Source organism: Myiozetetes cayanensis, unplaced genomic scaffold (genome assembly GCF_022539395.1).
Source record: "Myiozetetes cayanensis isolate MyiCay16 unplaced genomic scaffold, myiCay2020 scf1, whole genome shotgun sequence".
Classification (NCBI taxonomy): domain Eukaryota; kingdom Metazoa; phylum Chordata; class Aves; order Passeriformes; family Tyrannidae; genus Myiozetetes; species Myiozetetes cayanensis.
In genome coordinates, this window is record NW_026086604.1 from 118,868,930 (window position 1) to 118,889,041 (window position 20,112).

Consider the following 20,112-nt stretch of genomic DNA (forward strand, 5'->3'; position numbering starts at 1 on the left):
CAGAGCCTATTTCTCTATCTACGTCCTTACTTTGTGGTTTTGGGTTGTCTGAAAGAGAAAGAGACTCTTGGTAGGAAAGCATATAATCCAATCACACAACACACTACCACAATTTACAGGATAACTGCATTGATGTTTTAATTGTAGCTTCTCTCATTAACAGCCATCTTCTACTAAATATTCTGTGCTCTGTGAAGTCTTGTTAATCACCAAACACAGTACCATAAAGCAAAAGCTGTTTCCTAAATCCAGGATCTAGATAATAATTTCCCTCTAGAAACATAACATCTAGGAGACCAAGATCACAAGTAAATTAAGTATTACAGGAGTCAGATGAACAACTTACCTTGGAAGTTTTACCTAAAACTTCATCTGCTGCTGTCAAAGTATCCAACTATAAAATGTTTAACACTGAACAAACACCCTCCACAGGTTCTCGGTGTTTCAGAATCTCTACTGATCAGAGCAATCTCCTTACCTGAAACACTCTTGAAGGCTCAGAGGGGGCAGTTGATCCACTTCCAAAATTAATTCTTTCACTGCTGAATACAAGTTCTGCTGCACCTCGTCTTGCTCAATAATCAATTCATCTCTTTCATCCTATGCAGAAAGAAAAGCAAGTCAGCAACTCTCACCCAAAAATGAGTGAAAAAGCTAATTTTTTTAACTTCCACTCGTATGGTATGACTACCTGGCACAAATACAGCACTTTTCACAGTGTAAAGATATGACTACATGATCAGACAACTAAAGAAATAGTTCCTGCATGACTGTTGATAACAGTGGGAATCTTAACTGCCACTGAAAATGTAAAATGTCCTGGTTGTCCTGTAGTTTTTGATTGAATTACAGAAATTAGAATTTGGATTATCCACACTTCCATACATCCAAAATTACATCCACAGCGTCAGACTGCAAATGATTTCATACTGGAAAAGAATGCTCTAGAATGAAAAAAATCCTTGCCTTTTAGTAGGAAAGGCAGGTGACCTGTGAATTCCCTACTGATTATCTGCAGAAAGATTATTAAACTAAAGAAAATTTTCTAGAAAAAACCCCAGAGCTTCCCTTGAATGACTGGCAGGATTAAGTATGTTAATAGGAGAGGAATCCCATGTTCCTAACAGACAAGGTACCTATCAGACTTATCAAAACCAAACCTTTTGAAATGGGTGAAAGAAATTAAAAATTCATACTTGGAAGCTTGTTGCAATATTCTTTTCACAGTGATTTAACTCAACATGCCCATAGAAATATGAAAACACACAGGAACATGGAAGACCAAGCTCCAGCTTTATGAACCTGCTGTAAAGGTTTGCTATTTCCTTCTACATCCATTTCCAAAAATAAATTAAAAAAAAATAAAATCATTGAAATAGCTATAACATGGTGTCCTGATGTGTGTTATCTTCCCTATCACACACATGCTGCTTAAAAACTTTGGAAAGTCTGGTGTGGAGAAATATATCATATAAATGTATCTGTAATATGTATGTATCTGTAATATCAATATGTATACACAAACACAGGTTCAAATGTGGTCTTAAATTCAGTTTACTTAGTGAAATCTTAGAAATGGACTTAATCAGCAATTTTTAAGTATCCACCATAGACTAGAGATCTTTTACCTGTAACAGACGAGGGCAGAATGAGATCCAGTGGCTGGAAATTGAAAGATGGAGAAGCTCCAACTGAAAATAAACCCCCAAGTTGTAGCACACACTGCTTTAAGAACAGATTAGCAATTGAACAGTTGCTGTAATTCAGCCACGCATTATTAGGCTGGATAATAAAAATCAGTAGATTTAATTGTACTACAGAGGGTGAACAGAATGTATTGCTTTAGCACTTAAAAACATGAAACAACAACAATAGAAAAGATTTAATAGGCACTCTTGCACTTTTGGGCATCGCTGGAGAATTCCTGCTGTTTTTCCTGCAAAAGGCAAGAGGTAGTTTGTAAACCAATTCTGTAACATGCTGCATAAAAAATAATGACCCCTCGTCATAAAGAACACTTTCCAAGACTTCTACAGAATATTACTTCAAAAACTGGAGCAATTGAGACTTAATGTAGCAGAAGATTCAACCAGGCAACCAAACTCCAGTTAATACCAGTTAAAGCACTAGAGAAAATCTAACAGTCTACACACGACTAAATGACAATCAAGGAGCTCAACAGATGGCTCAGGAGCCACAGGACAAATCTCCTTCCAACCTGTGTACATGGGACACTTCTTGGCTTAGATAATGCCCATTAGATAACTTCACAGAGCATTAAGTACACGAGCAGTATTTTTTAATAGTCTGCTTTACAACGATGCAAGCTCTTCACAGTAGCAAACATTACAATTAAATTCCTTTAAAACAGACTAAAGGCTTCTCAAATTAAAAATTTAGTTCATTAAAAAAAAAAAAACACAACAACAAAACCCACCACACAAACAACTGCACAAACAACACCACACAACCAACCATCAGACTTGGTAATACCAACTTCCAGTCTGGCTCACCGTCTTGTTTCTTGTAAATATAGCAATGCTAATGAAAGTCCACAACAGCAGTTTTTGGCTCCCTTTAGTGTAAGTTACTACTTTGCAGTATATGGAATAGCTAAAGGTAGGTCTGGCATCAACATCCATCCTTAAATTGTTCAAATTACCCCAGCAACCTCTACTTTTTTTTTAATGAGCAATGAAGAGTTCCCCTTTTTTATACATTAGCATGATTATTTTTCATGTTTCCCAGCAAAAAAGAAAAAGATGAATATGTACACTACAGTCTCCAGTAAGTTTCAAAATTGACATCACAAATTAAACGACACATCCATGCAACACTAACTACAGTGTCTGAGAAGTCAGCTTGTATATTACACCCTATCACTATGAGTACTTACTTACGCTGCAGTCAGGGGAACTTCTAATTACCCCTGTTTTTTCATCTGTAAAGATGCAATCCTTTCCGTAATATTTCGGTAGGAGAGCTGGTAAAGTGATCATCACCACTACATTCCTCTTTGGACACAGAATTTACATAAAATTCTATTATTAGTTTGGAATGTATTTTAAGCATTTCCATAAATACCTTATAAAGAAAAAATGTTCCAGTCGCCCATCTTCATTTTTGGGACAGTATCTAGGAGAGACACAGTTAAACCAGCATAAACCAACTACAAATGCACAGACAATGAAAACTGAAATAATGCCACTTACTCTGCACTCAAACTTTATTGTGTTTACTCACACCCAGGATGGCTGTTTGAGATGTATTACATTTCCCCAAACCAAGATAAGATGTTCACTTCCAAATGAGCCTTGTGACAGTGAGAGAGGACACAGCATTTCAGGGAAGTTAAAGGAGGAGCACATTGCTTAGGCAACTGAACAGCAAGATTTAACTTTGTAAAGGCAATTTTGACAGCTAGGTTGACAGATTGAGCAGAATTAAACAGTTTGCTTTAGTTTAAAATCCAGCTATTTCATCCATCTGTTTGGGTTCACTGGACTTCCTGTACACTGGATTTACACATTTTAACTGAGCAGGAAATTAAGTCAGTGACATCATCACTCTTAGTTGCACTATGAAAAATGTCTGCTAGCCAACCTACAGTCAGTATAAATTAAGCAGGTATGACAGGCAGGCTAACAAGCACACCATTTACTGTGTGCATCTGGGACATTTCTTGTATTTGAAAACACAGTAGCCAAGACTCTGTGGCATGGTACAGTAGAGAAAATAGATCCTTAAAAATCAAAATTACTCTCAGCAAAATAAAAAATTAAGTCACTACACTGCGCATTGTAGGGACAGGCAGGACAGGAGAGGTGGAGGGGGGCACTGTATATAATAGAAGGGTTAGAATGTATGGAGCTCACAGTTGGCACTGGTACAGTTGACAGCCTCTGGGTAATAATCAAGGGGCAAACAAATAATGTGGATGTCATCGTGGAAGTCTGCTATAGACCTCTCAGCCAGGATTATGGTGCTGATAAATTATTCTTTGAAGAACTAAGGACTAAGGGAAACTTCCAGGTCAACTGCCCTTGTCCTTACAGGGGACTTCAGTTTGCCAGAAATTAACTGAGAGCATCACACAGCTGGTACAAACTGGGCCAGTAGATTCCTAAAAACCTGGATGACAACTTTAGGTCATAAGGGAGCCAACTTGGAGAGATGCTTTCCTTGATCTGCAGCTTGTCATCAGAGTGGATCTCACGAGAGAAGTGGAGATTGGTGGACATCTTGGCCACAGCAACCATGAAGCCATCAACTTTAAAATCTCTGTTGACAGGAGGAAAAGTTCCAGCAACACCTCAGCTCTGGATATGAAGAAAGCAGACTCCAGGCTGCTCAGGGAATTGGTAAGTAAGGTCCCCTGTGCAAATGTTTGTGCAGGTGCTGGCGCCCATCAGTGCCGGTCAAACATGAACTCTTAAGGGCAGGCAATTCCCAAATGTCAGAAATCCAGCAGACAATGCAGAAGGTCAGCTTGGCTGAACAGGAATCTTTCCTCGTAAATAACGCAAAAAAGAAGGTGTATGCCCAGTTGTAAGCAAGGTCAAGTGACACAGGAGGAGTTCAGAGATGCTGATTGCCACTGTAGGGAGAAAATTTGTGTGGCCAAAGCTCAGCTGGAGTTGAAGCTGCCAGAAATGTGGGGACAATACAAAGAGTTTTTTCAAACACATTAATGGCAATAGGCAGCATAGAAATATCATCAGCCCATTACAGGATGAGGATGGTCACCTCACAAACAGGGACAGACAAAGGTAGAGGTGTTTAACACATTCTTTGCTTCTGCCTTCAACAGAGATGATGGACCAAGGAAATGTCAATGCCCTCAGCTGGAGGACCATGACTGTGAGAATTATCAGTTCCCAGTCGAACCTGAGATTTTGTGGGATCTGCAGTTCCAGCTGGATCCCTACAAATCTATGAGGTCTGATGGGATTCATCCAAGAATCCTCAAAGAGCTAACTGATGTCATTGCAAAACCTCTCTCAATGATTTTTGAGCAGTCTTGGGAATCTGGAGAGGTCCCAGATGACAAGAAGTTGGCAAAGGTCCCACTATTCAAGAAGGAGGACTGCGGAAACCACAGGCCTGTCAATCTCAATTCAAGCTACGGAGAAGATTTTTCTGGGAGGCATTGAAAAACACCTGAAAGACAACAGAGTCATCGGTCACAGCCAGCACAGCTTCATGAGAGGAAAGTCCTGCTTATCAAACCTGATTTCCTTTTATGACAAGGTAACCCACCTAGTTGATCAGGGGAAGCCAGTTGATGTCATCTTTTTGGATTTCATAAAGCTTTTGATACAGCCTCTGACAGGATCCTTCCAAACAAACTGTCCAGCACACACCATGTGGTGGGTGAGCACTTGGCTCATGGGTCGAGCACAGAGGGTAACAGTGAATGGGGTCTGGCAACAGGACTGGTGACCTGTCACTAGTGGGGTTCCACAGGGCTCCATCCTTGGCCCTGTGCTCTTTAACATCTTCATAAATTACTTGGAAGCAGGACTGGAAGGAATATTAAGCAAGTTTGCAGATGGCACAAAACTGGGAGGAGCTGTTGACTCCCTCAAAGGCAGGGAGGCCCTGCAGAGAGACCTCAACAAATTAGAGGACTGGGCAATTACCAACATATGAAGTTCATCAAGGGAAAGTGCCAGATTCTGCTCCTGGGATGGGCCAACCCCAGATGTATGTACAGATTGGGAAATTAGATGTTGGAAAGCAGTGCTATGGAAAGGGACCTGAGAGTCCTGGTCAACAGCAAGTTGAATCTGAGTCAGCAGTGCCCTGGCAGCCAGGAGGGCCAACCGTGTCATGGGGGGATCAGACAAAGCATCGCCAGCCGATCAAGGAGAGGGATTGCCCCAGTCTGCTCTGCACTGATGGGGCCTTACCTTGAATATTGTGGCAGGTTTTTTCACTGCAATATAAGAAAGATATTTAGCTCTTAGACAGCATCCAAAGAAGGGCAATGAAGATGGTGAAGGGCCTTGAAGGGAAGCCATATGAAGAGCAGCTAAGGGTACTTGGTCTGTTCAGCTTGGGGAAGAGGAGACTCAGGGGAGACCTCATTGCAGTTTAAAACTTCTTTGTGAGTGGAAGAGGTGGTGCAGGCTCTGATCTCTTCTCTGTGGTGAGCACTGACAGGACCTGAGGGAATGGCCTGAAGTTGTGTCAGGGCACATTTAGGTTGGATATTAGCAACAGATTCTTCATCCAGAGCATGGTTGGTGCTGGAACAGGCTCCTCAGGAAAGTGGTCACAGCACCAAGCCTGACAGAGTTCAAGAAGCATTCGGTCGATACTTTCAGGCATGTGGTGTGACTCTTGGGGATGCTCCTGTGCAGGGCTGAGGGTTGGACTCGGTGATCCTTGTGGGTGCTTTCTAACTCGGCATATTCTGTGATTCTGTAATTTGTGTGGCATTGCAAGACTAGCATGATGCCAACAAAACTCTTGTTCTGTATCCTTCACTTGCCAAAGACTTCAAAATACTTAAAACAAACTCCACAAGACCCTTAAGATGTCCTGCTTCCAGCTGCTACTTATTAATCTTGAAAACTACATTAATTCTTCCAAGAGCTCCACACTTCCAAACATTCCCACTTGCATACCTCATGCAGCACTTGGGCACTCTGGGGGATACCTGACATCCTGCAGAAGTCCTGTCTTCTTTAATTTTCCTGACTTAAAATATTTGTGACACTGCTATGACAACTTCCCCACTTCAGACAGCAGGAATTTTTTTTTACAGCAGCATGTTCTTGGAAAGTTATAAGATTTCATGCCACCATTCCTTTGCATCTTCTCTTAGGCAACCAGGAATAATATCAGAATGGGTGGAGGAGCCTGGAGGGGTGTGGAGGGGGTTGATTTCTGAACAAAAATAGTTTTTAAGCCACACGTGAGGCCACGCATTGATCACACAAAACAAGAGGGCTACACAAATACTTGTGGAGCTACCAGAAGCAGTAAAGTGCTGTAAGCTCCTTTCAGCAGTATTTTGAGTATTTTGGCAGTGTAACACACTACAGCTCATCATGCAGACATGACTTCATTGTTAGCCATTCACAAATGAAATGGGTAACAATGTCCAGATCGTCAAACATATTCCAAGAAATTGGTCCATCACTCAAATAGTCTTCAAGAATGAAACAGTTTTTCATTATGTTTGTCATGGAAGAATGCTGCTTGCTGGCGTTGGAAACACAAAACCAAAACAAAACCACAAGCCCAAAATACCTCATACACACTCTGTCACCAGAATGGCACCAAAGAAATCATCTCCTCTATTAAATAAATACCTTTGAGACTATGTAGTCACACCACAGAATCTGCATCCATCCTAACTTTGGTCCACATTAAAAGTTTTCTTTTCCTCAATCTCCATCTCAACTGAGTCAAAGCAAAACTGGCCAATGGGCTGAAAACAAGTTCTAAGATGCCTTTGCTTTACTTATGGGCTGTTGTTCAAAAGGACTTATGGACCCCACTGAGCTCAATCATCCTGTAAGGATACACAGGTATTCTTCCCAAGAATGCCAAGGCAGTGGAAGGATTAAAATAAAGAGGTTTATTTCACATGCAAGGACGACTTTTTAAAAATCGTGCACACATCAGGCTCTAGATCAAAAGGCAAAGCCCCTCATCCTCCAAGGCTTTTTGTATCTTCTCTCTCTCTTCCCTCACTCTCTCTCTGGCCCAAGGAGGCCATGTAGGCGTCTACAAACATGTTATCTCTCTGCATACCAGAGAGCAAGGCTGAGAACTTCTCTTGTTGTGCAGGAGGGAGGAGGGGGAGCATTGAAACTGCCTTTGAGAAAGAGCCACCACCTTAGGCAGAAAGCTGTCCTAGTGAAACGAGTTCTAACTTCCCATTACAAATTCTTCTGGAAATGTATCTCTTCCTACAGTCTCATGTAATCTCCAGAAAACTGAAACTGCTACTATCTCACGTGGAATCATTACACGAGGAATTTGTACAAGGAAAGCTTGTGCAAGGGGGTCCCTGAGCAGCCCTGCCTCCTGGGTAACTCACAACCTGGCTGTTCTTCTAACGCTACTCCCCTATACAGGATGCAACATTAAAATTTCATCTGCTTATTCACACTTATCTCAATGTGGTCAAGTTTAAACATTTGACCTGTGTTTTAGCAAACAAAGGAATTTCTTTTCACCAACAGGAATCAAATGTATGCCATGCTCTAGATGTTTTCCATGCACAAGCAACAAAACCAGAACTTACTTTGGTTCCCCTCATGGCTCAGTGTTTCCTATTCCATTTCACAAGCTGCTAAATTCAGTATAACACAACAAAGCTTCGTAAGCAAACACGTTTAAAACGGTTTAAGTTATACCTGAAAATAGCCACAACACATTCTCCTAGATGCACGACTACCATCCCTTCCCTGCCTTACCACAAATCCTGCCACAGACCGAGGACACTTCCCGTTCCCAAAAGCAGCACATACCCGTCCTTATCAACACAGCCAAGCCTGCACACCCACGCAGGCTCCTTCAGATCTGTGGCTCCAGAGAAGTTGCACTAGATGGCAGCTTTCCCCTGCACAAATCCATCTTCCTATAGCACCGCATCTCCACACCGCTCCCCCTGTGCTCTCCACAGGAGGGAAGCACACACCAAGTAGTGACATGCTGCTACAACAGGAGGTTTCATTTGAAGACAGGCAACGCAGCTGCAGAGCCGAAGTGCTTTCTATTACAGCACAGAACCCACTAAGCTACCATGTTCTGATTTCCGTATATTTCTTTGTAAAATCAAGGGTGTCAGAAAGTCTATGTTTAATACACACATAGCAAAAACAAAAAAAACCTGCCACAAGTACATCAGTTGTGGCAAATGTAGCAAAGCCTTCAATGTCATCTAGCAAAGGAGAAATGTTTCTGTGCTGTGCTCATGCTGTCCAGCTACACTTACAAAACTAAAATACTCTGTCAGTAGCTGCCAAATGATAGCTTCTGAGAAAAAAATAATTTCAACCTACCACATTTCTGCATAATCGAATCCTCTTTTAAGCCAAGTCATATTCTATCCAAACCTTCTACAACTTTTCCAAGGAACACAGAACAGTGAGAGAAACATCTGCAACCATTTTTATGGCTTGTGAGAGCTGCTCCCCAAAATGACTGTTCTTTTTATATGCCTAAGTTATAAGGAAGAAACAACATTTTACCAGGATTTTTTTTCTCAACTCAGGCAGTTTAAAAGTTAACATTATTCTGACCCCTTGAACATATAGATTTTGAGATACCACTTGTCATGTTAATAGCCTAGTTTCTTTCAAAAAGTAACACTATTTGTCTCATTCAGCTCTTAATTTTTTTTTTATTTTATTCTTTTTTCGAGGAAGGATCAAGAATACCTTCATTATACCTCAGTATTGACAAGACTCTACATGAGAATTCCCTCCTGCTCCTAATTTTCCTTTGGTTCTATTTCCTCCCTTGGTATATTTTTTTAACTCATCTTCCACAAACACGTGTACCAATTCACACATTCCTTCTCAAAGGAGATGATGGTCACTGCTATTTCAAGTCTGTTTCAAGTCTTCTTCCCATTGCACTTTTGTCACTTCTTTAAAAGTAGAAAGGTAATTTGGGCTACCCAAAGCCATTGGGTAGCAATAGAGATACCCAAGGAGCTCTGACTACCCAGTCACTTCTAACAATTTACTAATTAGCAATCTCCTGGAAGACGGAATTGAAAACTCTTCTTGCTACAGTGATGGTAAAAGGGTAGAAGTGAATCAAAGTTATCTGATAAACACTGAGAAACAGATCATGCAAATTCCAGTGTTAGCTCCTAAAACACCCAGGTTTCAGCCTTACCTTTGGAAAATACTCCCCTCTGCATAGAATACTGCATTTTTCTTAGAAAATTAAGAAAACAAAACTTTTGGGAAACAAAAAAGCATGCATGGCTTCAAGAGATAAGCAAGGCAATGATTAATAGTATTGTTTTAGGAAAAAAAATACATACCTAACTTTTTTCAGTGCCTTCACCCCAGCAGCCAAACTTCTTTTTTTCATTCCAATGTAAGTACGTTGTTCAAAGCTTTCCGTTTTCTTAGATGATTCCTTCTCTATGAATTATTTATCATTTTTGAAGCAGTGTTTCAGCAAAGTGAGGGAAAGATAGATCAAAAGTCACAACAGTCAGCCAAGGCTACCAACACGCAGACCACAATTTAGACTTTTGAAAACTAGAGATAAACATACACAGAGTTGGCCCTCCTCAAAACACTAACAAAAAGCCTAGAAAGGCATACAAACTGATGAGAATAATTTTATTATTAGCTTCATAGAGCTTAATAGTTAATTTCCTTCCTCTAGTTTCAGTAGTGGATTTCTTCAATTACTCCATATTTACTAGCAAGTCTTCAGACAACATGGAATTTTTTGCTTCCCTTCTGGAAAAATGCCTACTCATTAATTCAGGGAAATCAAGTCCAGAGACTCTTTAAACTCCTCACTCCCATCACAGCCACAACTCTAAATAGTGCAGGAAAACCTTCATTTTACTTACAACCAGCCTGACCTTCCTACAAGGAGTATCCTTAAGAAAAAATAAGGAATATTCTTGACCCCAAAAGAAGCGCAAGCACCACATCAGACTACATTCCTCCAGGGGCAACCTAAATTTGAAAACTCCTGCTCTGATTCCACAGAGATGCTTTTATAAACTCCAGTTTAGGTAATGAAATGCAGACTGTAAATGTTTTTAGCCTTTTGGACTCATTTACATGATATTAAAAAAAAAAAAAAAACCAAAACAAAATGAACAGAAATGCCAACAAATGAACAAACCAAAAACATATAGAGATATAAATAGTTTTGTATTTCCAGATATGCATTCAAAGTCTTATGAGGGCAGGGTGTTTTTTGAAGTACCCCTCAAAGCCACCACCACCACACACCACCCTTCTCAAATAAATCATTGCCTACCATAGTGTTTTTAGCAGGGAGGAAATATTGTCTCACTTAAAAGAATATCCACAACCTTTTCTTTTAAAATAGTTTACTTGCAATCAGCACAAAATAGAAATTAAAATTTGTAGGAAACAGAGTGTTTTTTAAAAATCATCGTACTATATGTAAGAAATGCTTCTAGGATTTTCTTGCATTTAAATGGCTTTTCTTAGCTGCAATCATGTATTCTGTTGCTTATTAATTTAGTTTGCATAGAAACAAACATCATATCTTCAGTGGATGCAGAATCTGTGCAATGACAAGTTATGTAGAAAATTGATGTTCTAGGAAAAGTTAACCAAGTAACAAAGCTGGTTATGACTAGTTTTAGTCTGCAAGAAAAAGAAACAGCTGGGTGCAAGTTTGGGGTTTGGGGATGTCAAAAGGATTTACAAAATGGCGGATTTTCCTTCCATATCTGTAGGGATAAGAATTTGAACAACGTTTTTCCGAATTCATGCAAACATGAATTTTTTCACACAATCTCTTCATACTTCTGCCGTTTATCACCATTCACAGCCTTCTCAAGCCTATCAGTAACTAAGTATTTTGCTTCTCTTATAATGCTAGGAATCTCCCCTGGAGAGAAACAAAAGCATCCTTTCTATTAAGCAGCAATTAAGGAAATACACATTTTTATGCAGTTCTAAAATTCCACATCTGTTATGACTCTGTGATGCTTATAAATTTTCAGCCCAAGACAGAAAAAACTGTTTTTCCCTCTAAGTGAGGAAAAAACAAAGCAAAAAGAAAGGCAAAGATCACACCCTTACACACAAAGCATGATTTTAATCACCAAGTGATTAACCTGAAAACCTTCATACAAACCAGGAGTTTCATCAAGTGTGGTGGCAAGCCAGCATATAGACCAAGGGGAGCTCAGGTCTAACCTGGACTGAAAAACCTGTGCTAACACCTATTGCCAGCATCTCCCTGCACCAGGGCAACACAGCCTTCACTCAACCAGTTTAATCCTTCTCTATTCCAAAGAACAGTTCAGAGCTGAACTGCAGTATGATGAAACCATAAGACAGAAGCATTGTCAGAAACACTCGCAATGAGAAGTATCTACTTTACGTTTCCATGTACCTGAAGTTCACATTTCAGCTCTTGAACCTTCAGTTCTAGTTCCTTCTGCCTCTGCAAGAGATTTATATTCCTCCTTCTGAGAGTTTGTTTCTCTTCAGACAGCTTCTGATCTGATTTTATTTGTCCCAAGCTGTTGTCTGGCACTGAGGTGGAAGCTAGAATATTTTCCTTTTAAAAATTAATTAAGAGGAATTAATTTTTTTAAATCACATAATTTGCAAACAGCCCTTTGTATGTTTTCCCCATCACTAACTGAAAAGTCTTTTCCATCCAAAAAGCATTTAACAACACACTTACAATACGCACTTACAATACAAACCCACAAAAGTCAAAGTCCATTGTAACTCAGATCTCCTATCCAATAAATAAGCCAAAGCACTTTAGGGTTAATGTTGGGATCTATACCCTAAAAGGCGTTTTTGTAACAAAGAAGAGTGATGTAAAGCCATCTGTCTCTGAGTATTGTGACAGTACTGTACACCACCAAAGCTCCACTAGATCACACATCAACTCCATCCTCACCTGCACGGCTTTGGTTACATCCCAGCTTGTTTCCTTCTGAGGCATACCACCCCAAAAATGCCTGTGATGTACAAAATATACAGAAATGGAATAGAGAATCTCCTGACTGGCTCCCGCTCAGGCCAGTCAGGACAACTTTATACACAAACGTGCCTCAACACTGTGTGCCAAAATGAAAAAAAGCCCTCTTCCTTTTTTAAAATCAGATTCACAGCATATCTGTAGCTCAAAAAACAGGGCAGATCAGGGTATCAATATAATTCAGGACGAGGCATTTTACTATGAAGTTGGAATATTTTGAAGAATGCTTCAGTTCATGCTAGTATATGTTAACAACACAGACCTGCCTAAATGATCTAACTGAAAAACAGGCTTTGATACTGTGATGGCATGTGGGAGGGCATGCCCTCAGGTGATTCTTTAAAATGTTCAAGAAGATCATATTATGGAACACTTGGCAAATTCTAAAGAAGTTTTTTGGGAGAACATTATACTTCTTACACCACCTCAACTTTCTGTATGCCAAGTAACATTTTTCCCACCCACAAACATTTTCCTCAGCAGCCCGTTGCCATGGCAATCCTAGCAACTGCGGGACAAGTCTCTTTAAAAAGATTTCTGACAACAACTGTATCTGCCAACTTACCACCACCTCTTGTCAATGTAATTACAAGTTGCAGACAAACCGTTATCCCCTAAAGCTTACTTCAAACTGTGATTGCTGGCTTTATTTCTTATAAGCACACATTCTTACATTCCCACACAAATAAATCACCGTAATATGTCTGTCCTGCTAGGTAAATGTACTTTTACAATCCATATATTTCTCCAGTGAGTTTTTAATAGAGATAAATAAGGAGGGGATAGCTCCAAAAAGGCTCAAGGACAAGCCTATGGAAATTACACAGATACTAAAACAAGCAGCCCTGCATTGGCTATCACTGCAAAATCTGCTTAGATGCCTGCAGTGTCCTGCAACCTTCACTTTCAGCTAAGCTTTCTGGCACCTTTTCTTCTGCTTACAAGCTGCTATGCCTTCCTTCTTTTCAAAATCTTGCATTAAGATACATCAGAACTGTCTGTCTCTCAAAATCAAACAAGGAAGAGCAAGCTCTCCAACCAACAATACTATTAATGCATAGTTTTCTACAGAATAATGTCCTAATTCCCACCACCATAGCATGCACATGTACACACATGTATTTCCTTTCCATCGAGTACCAGTACTGCCTGATGCTGAAAAGAGAAGAATTTAAATTTGTATTTTAGACATCCACTTCCATCTTCTGATATACCACCATCCGAGAAACTGAGCTAATCAGATCATTCACACCAGGTGCCCTATGACATTCCACTGGCTTGCTTTGGGCCAAATGTATGATTTCCAGTAAAATTCTGATTCCCTGAGCTGGTAGCTCCTCAGTCAGGGTGTCCTCTTGGGGTGCTGTACAGTGTTTGATCAGACCTGTTTACCCACTGTAGAACTGAAACTTTTACCTTTCAATGTTAGTTTTGTGTGACAGCTATTTTTTCCCCCTCATCTTTAGTGTTTCCTGGAGATGTGTATTTTTAGCAAGCCCTGCCTTGACCACCTCTTCTCCAGTACCTATTTTTTTGTATTCTGCCTGGGCAAAAATGGTACCATCTTTATGCTTGGCTTTGTGATATATTTTTATTTCTTTTTCAAAAACTGGGCTGCTCAAAAACTTCTTCCCCTCTAAAATAAAGATATCATGAAGTTGTATACTGGACACTCTGAAAACCTTAAGCTGAAATCCACCATTTGTCTTCTGAGCAAAAGGTGGCATCTTTAAAAACAAAACTCAAATAGCTGCACAGGTAAATCTTATGTTCAACACATTTATTCTGAAAAAATGTTATTATCTGTATAACTACAACTGTACCTGACCTAATCACTGTCAACATCAGACTGGACTTCAACATCAACAGCTCTCCCTCAATGTTCAGCCTTGAAGAATTCTGTATCATAACTGACAGAAGTCCAAAGTCCCATCGACTCTCAATAGAAGTTGGCAACTGGGTTATCCAGTTCTTTTATAAATCTGCTTTAATCAAACTATTCATGCAGAAATTGGGAAATGCCATAATTGGTAGACACCAGTTTCACCAAAGACAAACACTTTTGAAAGACTGGGGAATGTATTCAAGCTCTTTGCAAGACATCTGCAAGAAAGTTACCTTTTATTGACAGGGTTTTCTTCTTATTTCCCCACCACTTCTGAAAACCAGATGGTTTTGTTAAAAATTAAGAATGGAAGTTGTAGAGTCAGGAAAGCTACACAGAGCAAGCAAATAAAGCTTTAGCTCGAACAATAAGAACTACTATTAAAAAAAAAAAAAAAAAGAAAAAGAAAAAAGAAAAAAAAACCTCAAGGAATTCACAACAGAGATTTTTATCTGTCTTAAGAAATCACATTTAGTAATGTCAATAGGACCACGGGGATGAGGCCATGCACAAGGGTTCTTGGAATCTCTATGATAGATGAGGCAAGCTGGACAGATGCTTCCTGCTTCCTCCTCCTCCGGCAACATCTGCTCCCAAGCCACTGGCTAGTGAAGCACAGGCAGCGCCAGTGACAATCCTTGAAGTGGCAGGCTATGACTGTTAAAGGTGTCCCAGAAAATGAGACCACCACTAGTAAAACTTACCAGTCCTGTTGCCATCGTCTCCTGAGACTTGCATGTTCAGTGCTGGCCAGGCACAACAGGGTTCCTACTCCCACCTGCTATTTTTTCTCTTGACCAAAAGTTTGCATAGTACCCAGGCATTCAAGCAGCTCACAGATGTAAGTGAATTTATCACAGGTTCTGTGACCAAGGGAGGTGTGCTTTTCCTCTGAAGGGAAAGAAACAGAGGTACTTTGTTTCCTTAGTACCAGAAAGAGAGCTTGGGTCAGACAAAAATAGACTTGAGGCTCTGAAGATGGCAAAAGCGCACTCTAAAAATCACCTCCCCAGCACAATCTGAACCATTTTTGACAAAACCATTTAATTTCTAGAGTAGGTTCACAGCAACAGATCAGACAGTCCTTCCCAGCATGCCCTACCTTCACAGTTAAACAGAGGACTCCTCCTGGGAACACTCTGCTGGTATTTGGCAGCATCTGCTTCAGGTCAAGTAATCTAAATAAAATAAAATCTGTTACTCACCTGGTCACACATGTTTAAGTTCTGATCAGCTGGTCTCTGCAGTGCCCAGAGTCTGTACTTCTCACCAACACTGCAAACATTGCAAGTTTGGTGGAATTTTAACTGTGTTCAGTCTATTTGGAATTTAAGGTTTTCCACAGTCAGTGCACAACACCTGACACTGCATAATAAGATAAAATATAAATCAGCAGAGGTTATGAAAACCTCCTACAGGAATGTGCACTGACAACTACTAGAATATAAGCATGCTGAAGAGATCAGAATCTTCTGTACTGAGCCAAAATACACTTCAGAGAAAGGAACTGAGTTAGAGAAATCTCTTACGCTGGCACCTGCCTAAAAGCTTAGTGACAAAACCTTAAGTAACAAAACAGATCTCTGCTGGCAATTATTTTCTCTAAAGGCTTTTTATGGCCAGATATGTAATCTAATGTTTCCATGCCAAACAGCCTGTCTAGAAATGACCATTTTAAATAGGAACTACTGGCCCTCTGTATCAGTCTCATAATGCTGATGAGCAACTCTCTGAGGTAATTTCCATCAGACCCAAAACCTGTCATTACCCTTTGGATGTCTGTCATAGAACTGCTACTAAATATGTCCTGGTTATCTTCTCAAGAGTACTTTATCCAGTACATTCAACATTACAGATTTTTAAAAGATCTTTCACTCTTCTTGAGATGGAGTAAAGAACGACTTCTCTGAAATAAAGCATTGTGAAAGAAAAAGCATAATGTACAGTGGACAAAGAAACACAATTCAGCATTCTGTATATTACCTTATTGTAGTATTTAATGAGTGTTTAAAAAAAAAAAAAGAACAGTGTTTCTATAATTTTACTGAAGTGTGAAGCCCAGCAAAACTTGCTCACACAAAATAAGTGTTTTCTTTAGGAGAGCCAATAGTTCTTAAAAAGAACGTAGCGAATAGAGCCCACAGCATAATCAAAGATAAAGAAAATACCTTAAACAGTGGTTGAATAGAATTAAAGCTTTTATATCCAGGTGGGGAAAAAAAAAAACAAAACAACAAGCTCTTCACCTATACAAAAACTACTTACCTTACTAAAATCAGGTTTGCCAAAAACTGCATTAATCCAAGGACAAGCTTCAGTCAGCACACAACATATTTTCAAGAGGTCATTACATCTACTGACATTCAAAGTGTGGAGAGAGCGTAAAAGTTATTAACTGTCATTTTTAATAGATACTTGATGGCTTATAACAGCCAAAAATTAAATCAAAACAGTCACACAGCTGTTGAGACAAGTAATGCCCCACCTTAATCTTTCAGTCTTCATGATTTTAGGTACACTTGCAAGCCTGCTCTCAATTTCTTCCAAGAATTAATGAAACAGATCTGGGCAGGTAATGTACCCCAGAGAAATAGTTTGCAAAGAACAATTTTAACAGTTTAATTACCAGCTAGCTGTCTGCAGATCTTACTTACCAATCCTCACAAATGTTAGTATTCATGTGGTTTCTGTTTTCTTTCGCTCCTTAATAAAAGGAGACAACAGCTCTTCCATACCCCGCGTTCTCTTTACATGCAGACTTGGGTTTTGGTTTGGCTGAGAGGAGAAGAGTTCTTCCACTTACAACTTACCTGAAACACTGTAAAACTAGGTCAATTCCAGTAACATGGCTTTCAATAGACACCATTCTACTCATAACTCAAAAGAAAGCATCCAGAGCTCAGAGATGGAAAGAAAACACTCGTGCAACCAAACATTTAGTTAACCATAGAAGCACACTCCTAGCTTTTGTACCTTACAATATTAAAAAAACACTGCAACTGAGTTTCAGAACGCCAGGAGGAGAATTAAGTATGACTATTACATATAAAAACCCCTTTATTAGAAAAAGCTATTCCATAAACAGAATGAGTAAAGTTTGGTCCCTCTTCCCAAATTCCTACTTGGAACATGACAAGGAGCATTACCTCCACCAACTGGCTCAAAGCTACATGGATGTTGACCAATATGCACACACCGATTAGCCTGCAGACCAAACAGGAAAGGTAAGCTGTGGAACTCCTTCTGGATTTTCCCCTCTCCCTGCTGCACTCTCCCATCGAAGAAAACTATTAATTGTTTGGGGTTTTTTAGTTTTTCTCGCTCTCCCCATCTACACAAAAATTGACACTTTTTGGGTAGGAGATCCACCCTCATCAAGATTCCAACTGCCTCCTACAGCATTTGTTAGTCAATAGCAAGTATTTTAGTCATTTTTTTTTTTTGAACTACCAAGTATTCAAGAAAGTGTAGCTACAAACTTATTTGTCCAACATATTCTCAGTCATCATGCGTTCACTGGATGAAAATTCTTTTTGACGCTTCAGAAAAGAATAACTGTTTAAAACTTCCCTTTAAAAGGGAATAATAATACTTGCAATTCTGAAATCTAAATTAAATTATTTTTCTTTTTCCAACATCAAATGCTATCGATTATTCTCACTTATACAGAAACTTGCTGAGGGGGAGGAGATAAGATTAAACATCTCAACTAAAATCAAATAGTTTTCTGAATTAACCTGCACCCAAAATGTTACAGCTTCTTCAACATGGCAGCCCACAACATGTTCAAGGCCAGGTTGGATGGGGCTTTGAGCAACACAGTCTAGTGAAAAGTGTCCTTGCTCATGACGGGGGTTTAGAACTAGATAATCTTTAAGAGCCCTTCAAACACAAACTATTCTGTAATTCTGTGATATTGAGGGAAAGAAAAAAATACATTTTCCTCAAGCATAGGATTGTGTACTTGTTTGTTTCAAAAAACACCCCACTTCACCTTTGTCATACTCAGTGTCTCTATTTGTGACAAAGGATTCTGAAATCTGTTGATGAGTCTGATTCATCATCCGCAAAGTTAAACATTCTGAAGATGAGGTGTGGCAGAGCTGATAAAGTGCCTGATAAAGGAACAAACAGGTGATACTATTGAGAACTTACGCTGAGCTGATACAGCTGTCCTGGAGACATCTTACTGACATTCAATCACTCACTGACTGACAGTCAAGCCCAGTCCCACTTTCTAATAGCAGGGTCTTCTAACATATCCCTTTTTGAAGTGCATGTGGAGATTACTCCCTTGAGTGAGGCTGAGCAAATGAGATTTCCCCACAGTTGTTGGTATGGGTGAATAGCATCAATCTCTACTTAATAATTGTCTTTGCTAGCTGTAATATAACTGATTCAATATTGCTTCAAAATACTGCACTGTACTATCCTAGTAGTTACAGCTTCTATATACTAAATAATTCTGATTAGGATATATTAGTCTAATCCTTATCATAATAAATATTTTTTATATATATAAATGTATCTGGTTTGCCATCCTTAATTCTGCAGGATAAAGTTGTACAAAAGTTCAGTTACATCTGTATGATTGTTTAGACATAGAACGTTGAGCAAGTCTGGGGCTAAGATTGGATCCAGACCCAACTAGACTCCTGAGCAGGAGTTCAGAAAGCAAGTGGTCCTTGCTGTACCTTGTGACTCAGCAGGAAGGCTTCTTTAATAAACATTGTTTGAAGCTCCCATTCTGCCCATGACACAGATTTTCGTAGGCAACATGTTATGGTTGAGACTGGGACCTTCCCTAGAGAGGAAAGAACCCGTGGGATTAGTGCCCAGCTATGCCAGACAGTGAATGTAAAACCAGTGTGAAGCAAGGAATGATTCACTCCAGGAGAAGACAAATGCTAAATAAAAAAAGAGTAGGCTTCCAGGCAAAAGTAGTATATTTAGTTACCCAAAAAACACCCGACAACAGGTACACCTGTGCAAGGTCTTTTAGACTGGAAAAACTTCGGTTTTGTTTTCAACTACTTTTGTGCTAAGAAAAAATACTATCACTACCCGCAAAGTTGTCTCTTTTTTTCTTAGGTCACATGGCTACAGACCACTTCTAGAGAGAGGCTCCAGGGACATACAGCCACAAGACCACCAATCGTTTAATACACACATGCTGTAAAGACACTGATAGCTTGACAAAGTAAATCTGCACGGGTGCTGTTACTGGTTGTGAATTCACACGTCACATTCCCCTTCCTCCCAAACCTGAGACAGACAGACATGGTTTATATTTAGCATCAGAAACACACAAGATGGGAATGAGATCCTTGCCCTCCACTTAGGATCACTGACCCGTGTCCACTCTCACAAATAGCCAAGGTACATCTAAGCCTCTTCACAGGATGACTAAAACTAGTGAAAAAATGCTATTCTACACTCTAGGAGTGTGATAATAATGACAAAATATTGATTTGAGTGCCAGCTATTTTAAAAATGAGACATGCTTAAGCTTTGCCCAAGACCTATAC

General features: G+C 39.7%; 1 protein-coding gene across 1 annotated transcript in view; it reads right to left on the bottom strand.

Moving 5' to 3' along the window:
- Positions 1 to 18,375, bottom strand: part of STK31 (serine/threonine kinase 31) — a gene marked incomplete at its 5' end in the record, with an annotated part of 33,229 nt that extends 14,854 nt beyond the window's left edge. Inside the window, 13 exon segments of the mRNA XM_050334047.1 lie at positions 479 to 507; positions 510 to 600; positions 9,024 to 9,182; positions 10,015 to 10,121; positions 10,956 to 10,959; positions 12,097 to 12,264; positions 14,140 to 14,183; positions 14,186 to 14,333; positions 15,790 to 15,864; positions 15,866 to 15,902; positions 16,438 to 16,490; positions 16,850 to 16,949; positions 18,323 to 18,375. Coding sequence (XP_050190004.1) covers positions 479 to 507; positions 510 to 600; positions 9,024 to 9,182; positions 10,015 to 10,121; positions 10,956 to 10,959; positions 12,097 to 12,264; positions 14,140 to 14,183; positions 14,186 to 14,333; positions 15,790 to 15,864; positions 15,866 to 15,902; positions 16,438 to 16,490; positions 16,850 to 16,949; positions 18,323 to 18,375 — 1,068 coding nt within the window.
- Between the last annotated feature and the right edge of the window lie 1,737 nt (positions 18,376 to 20,112).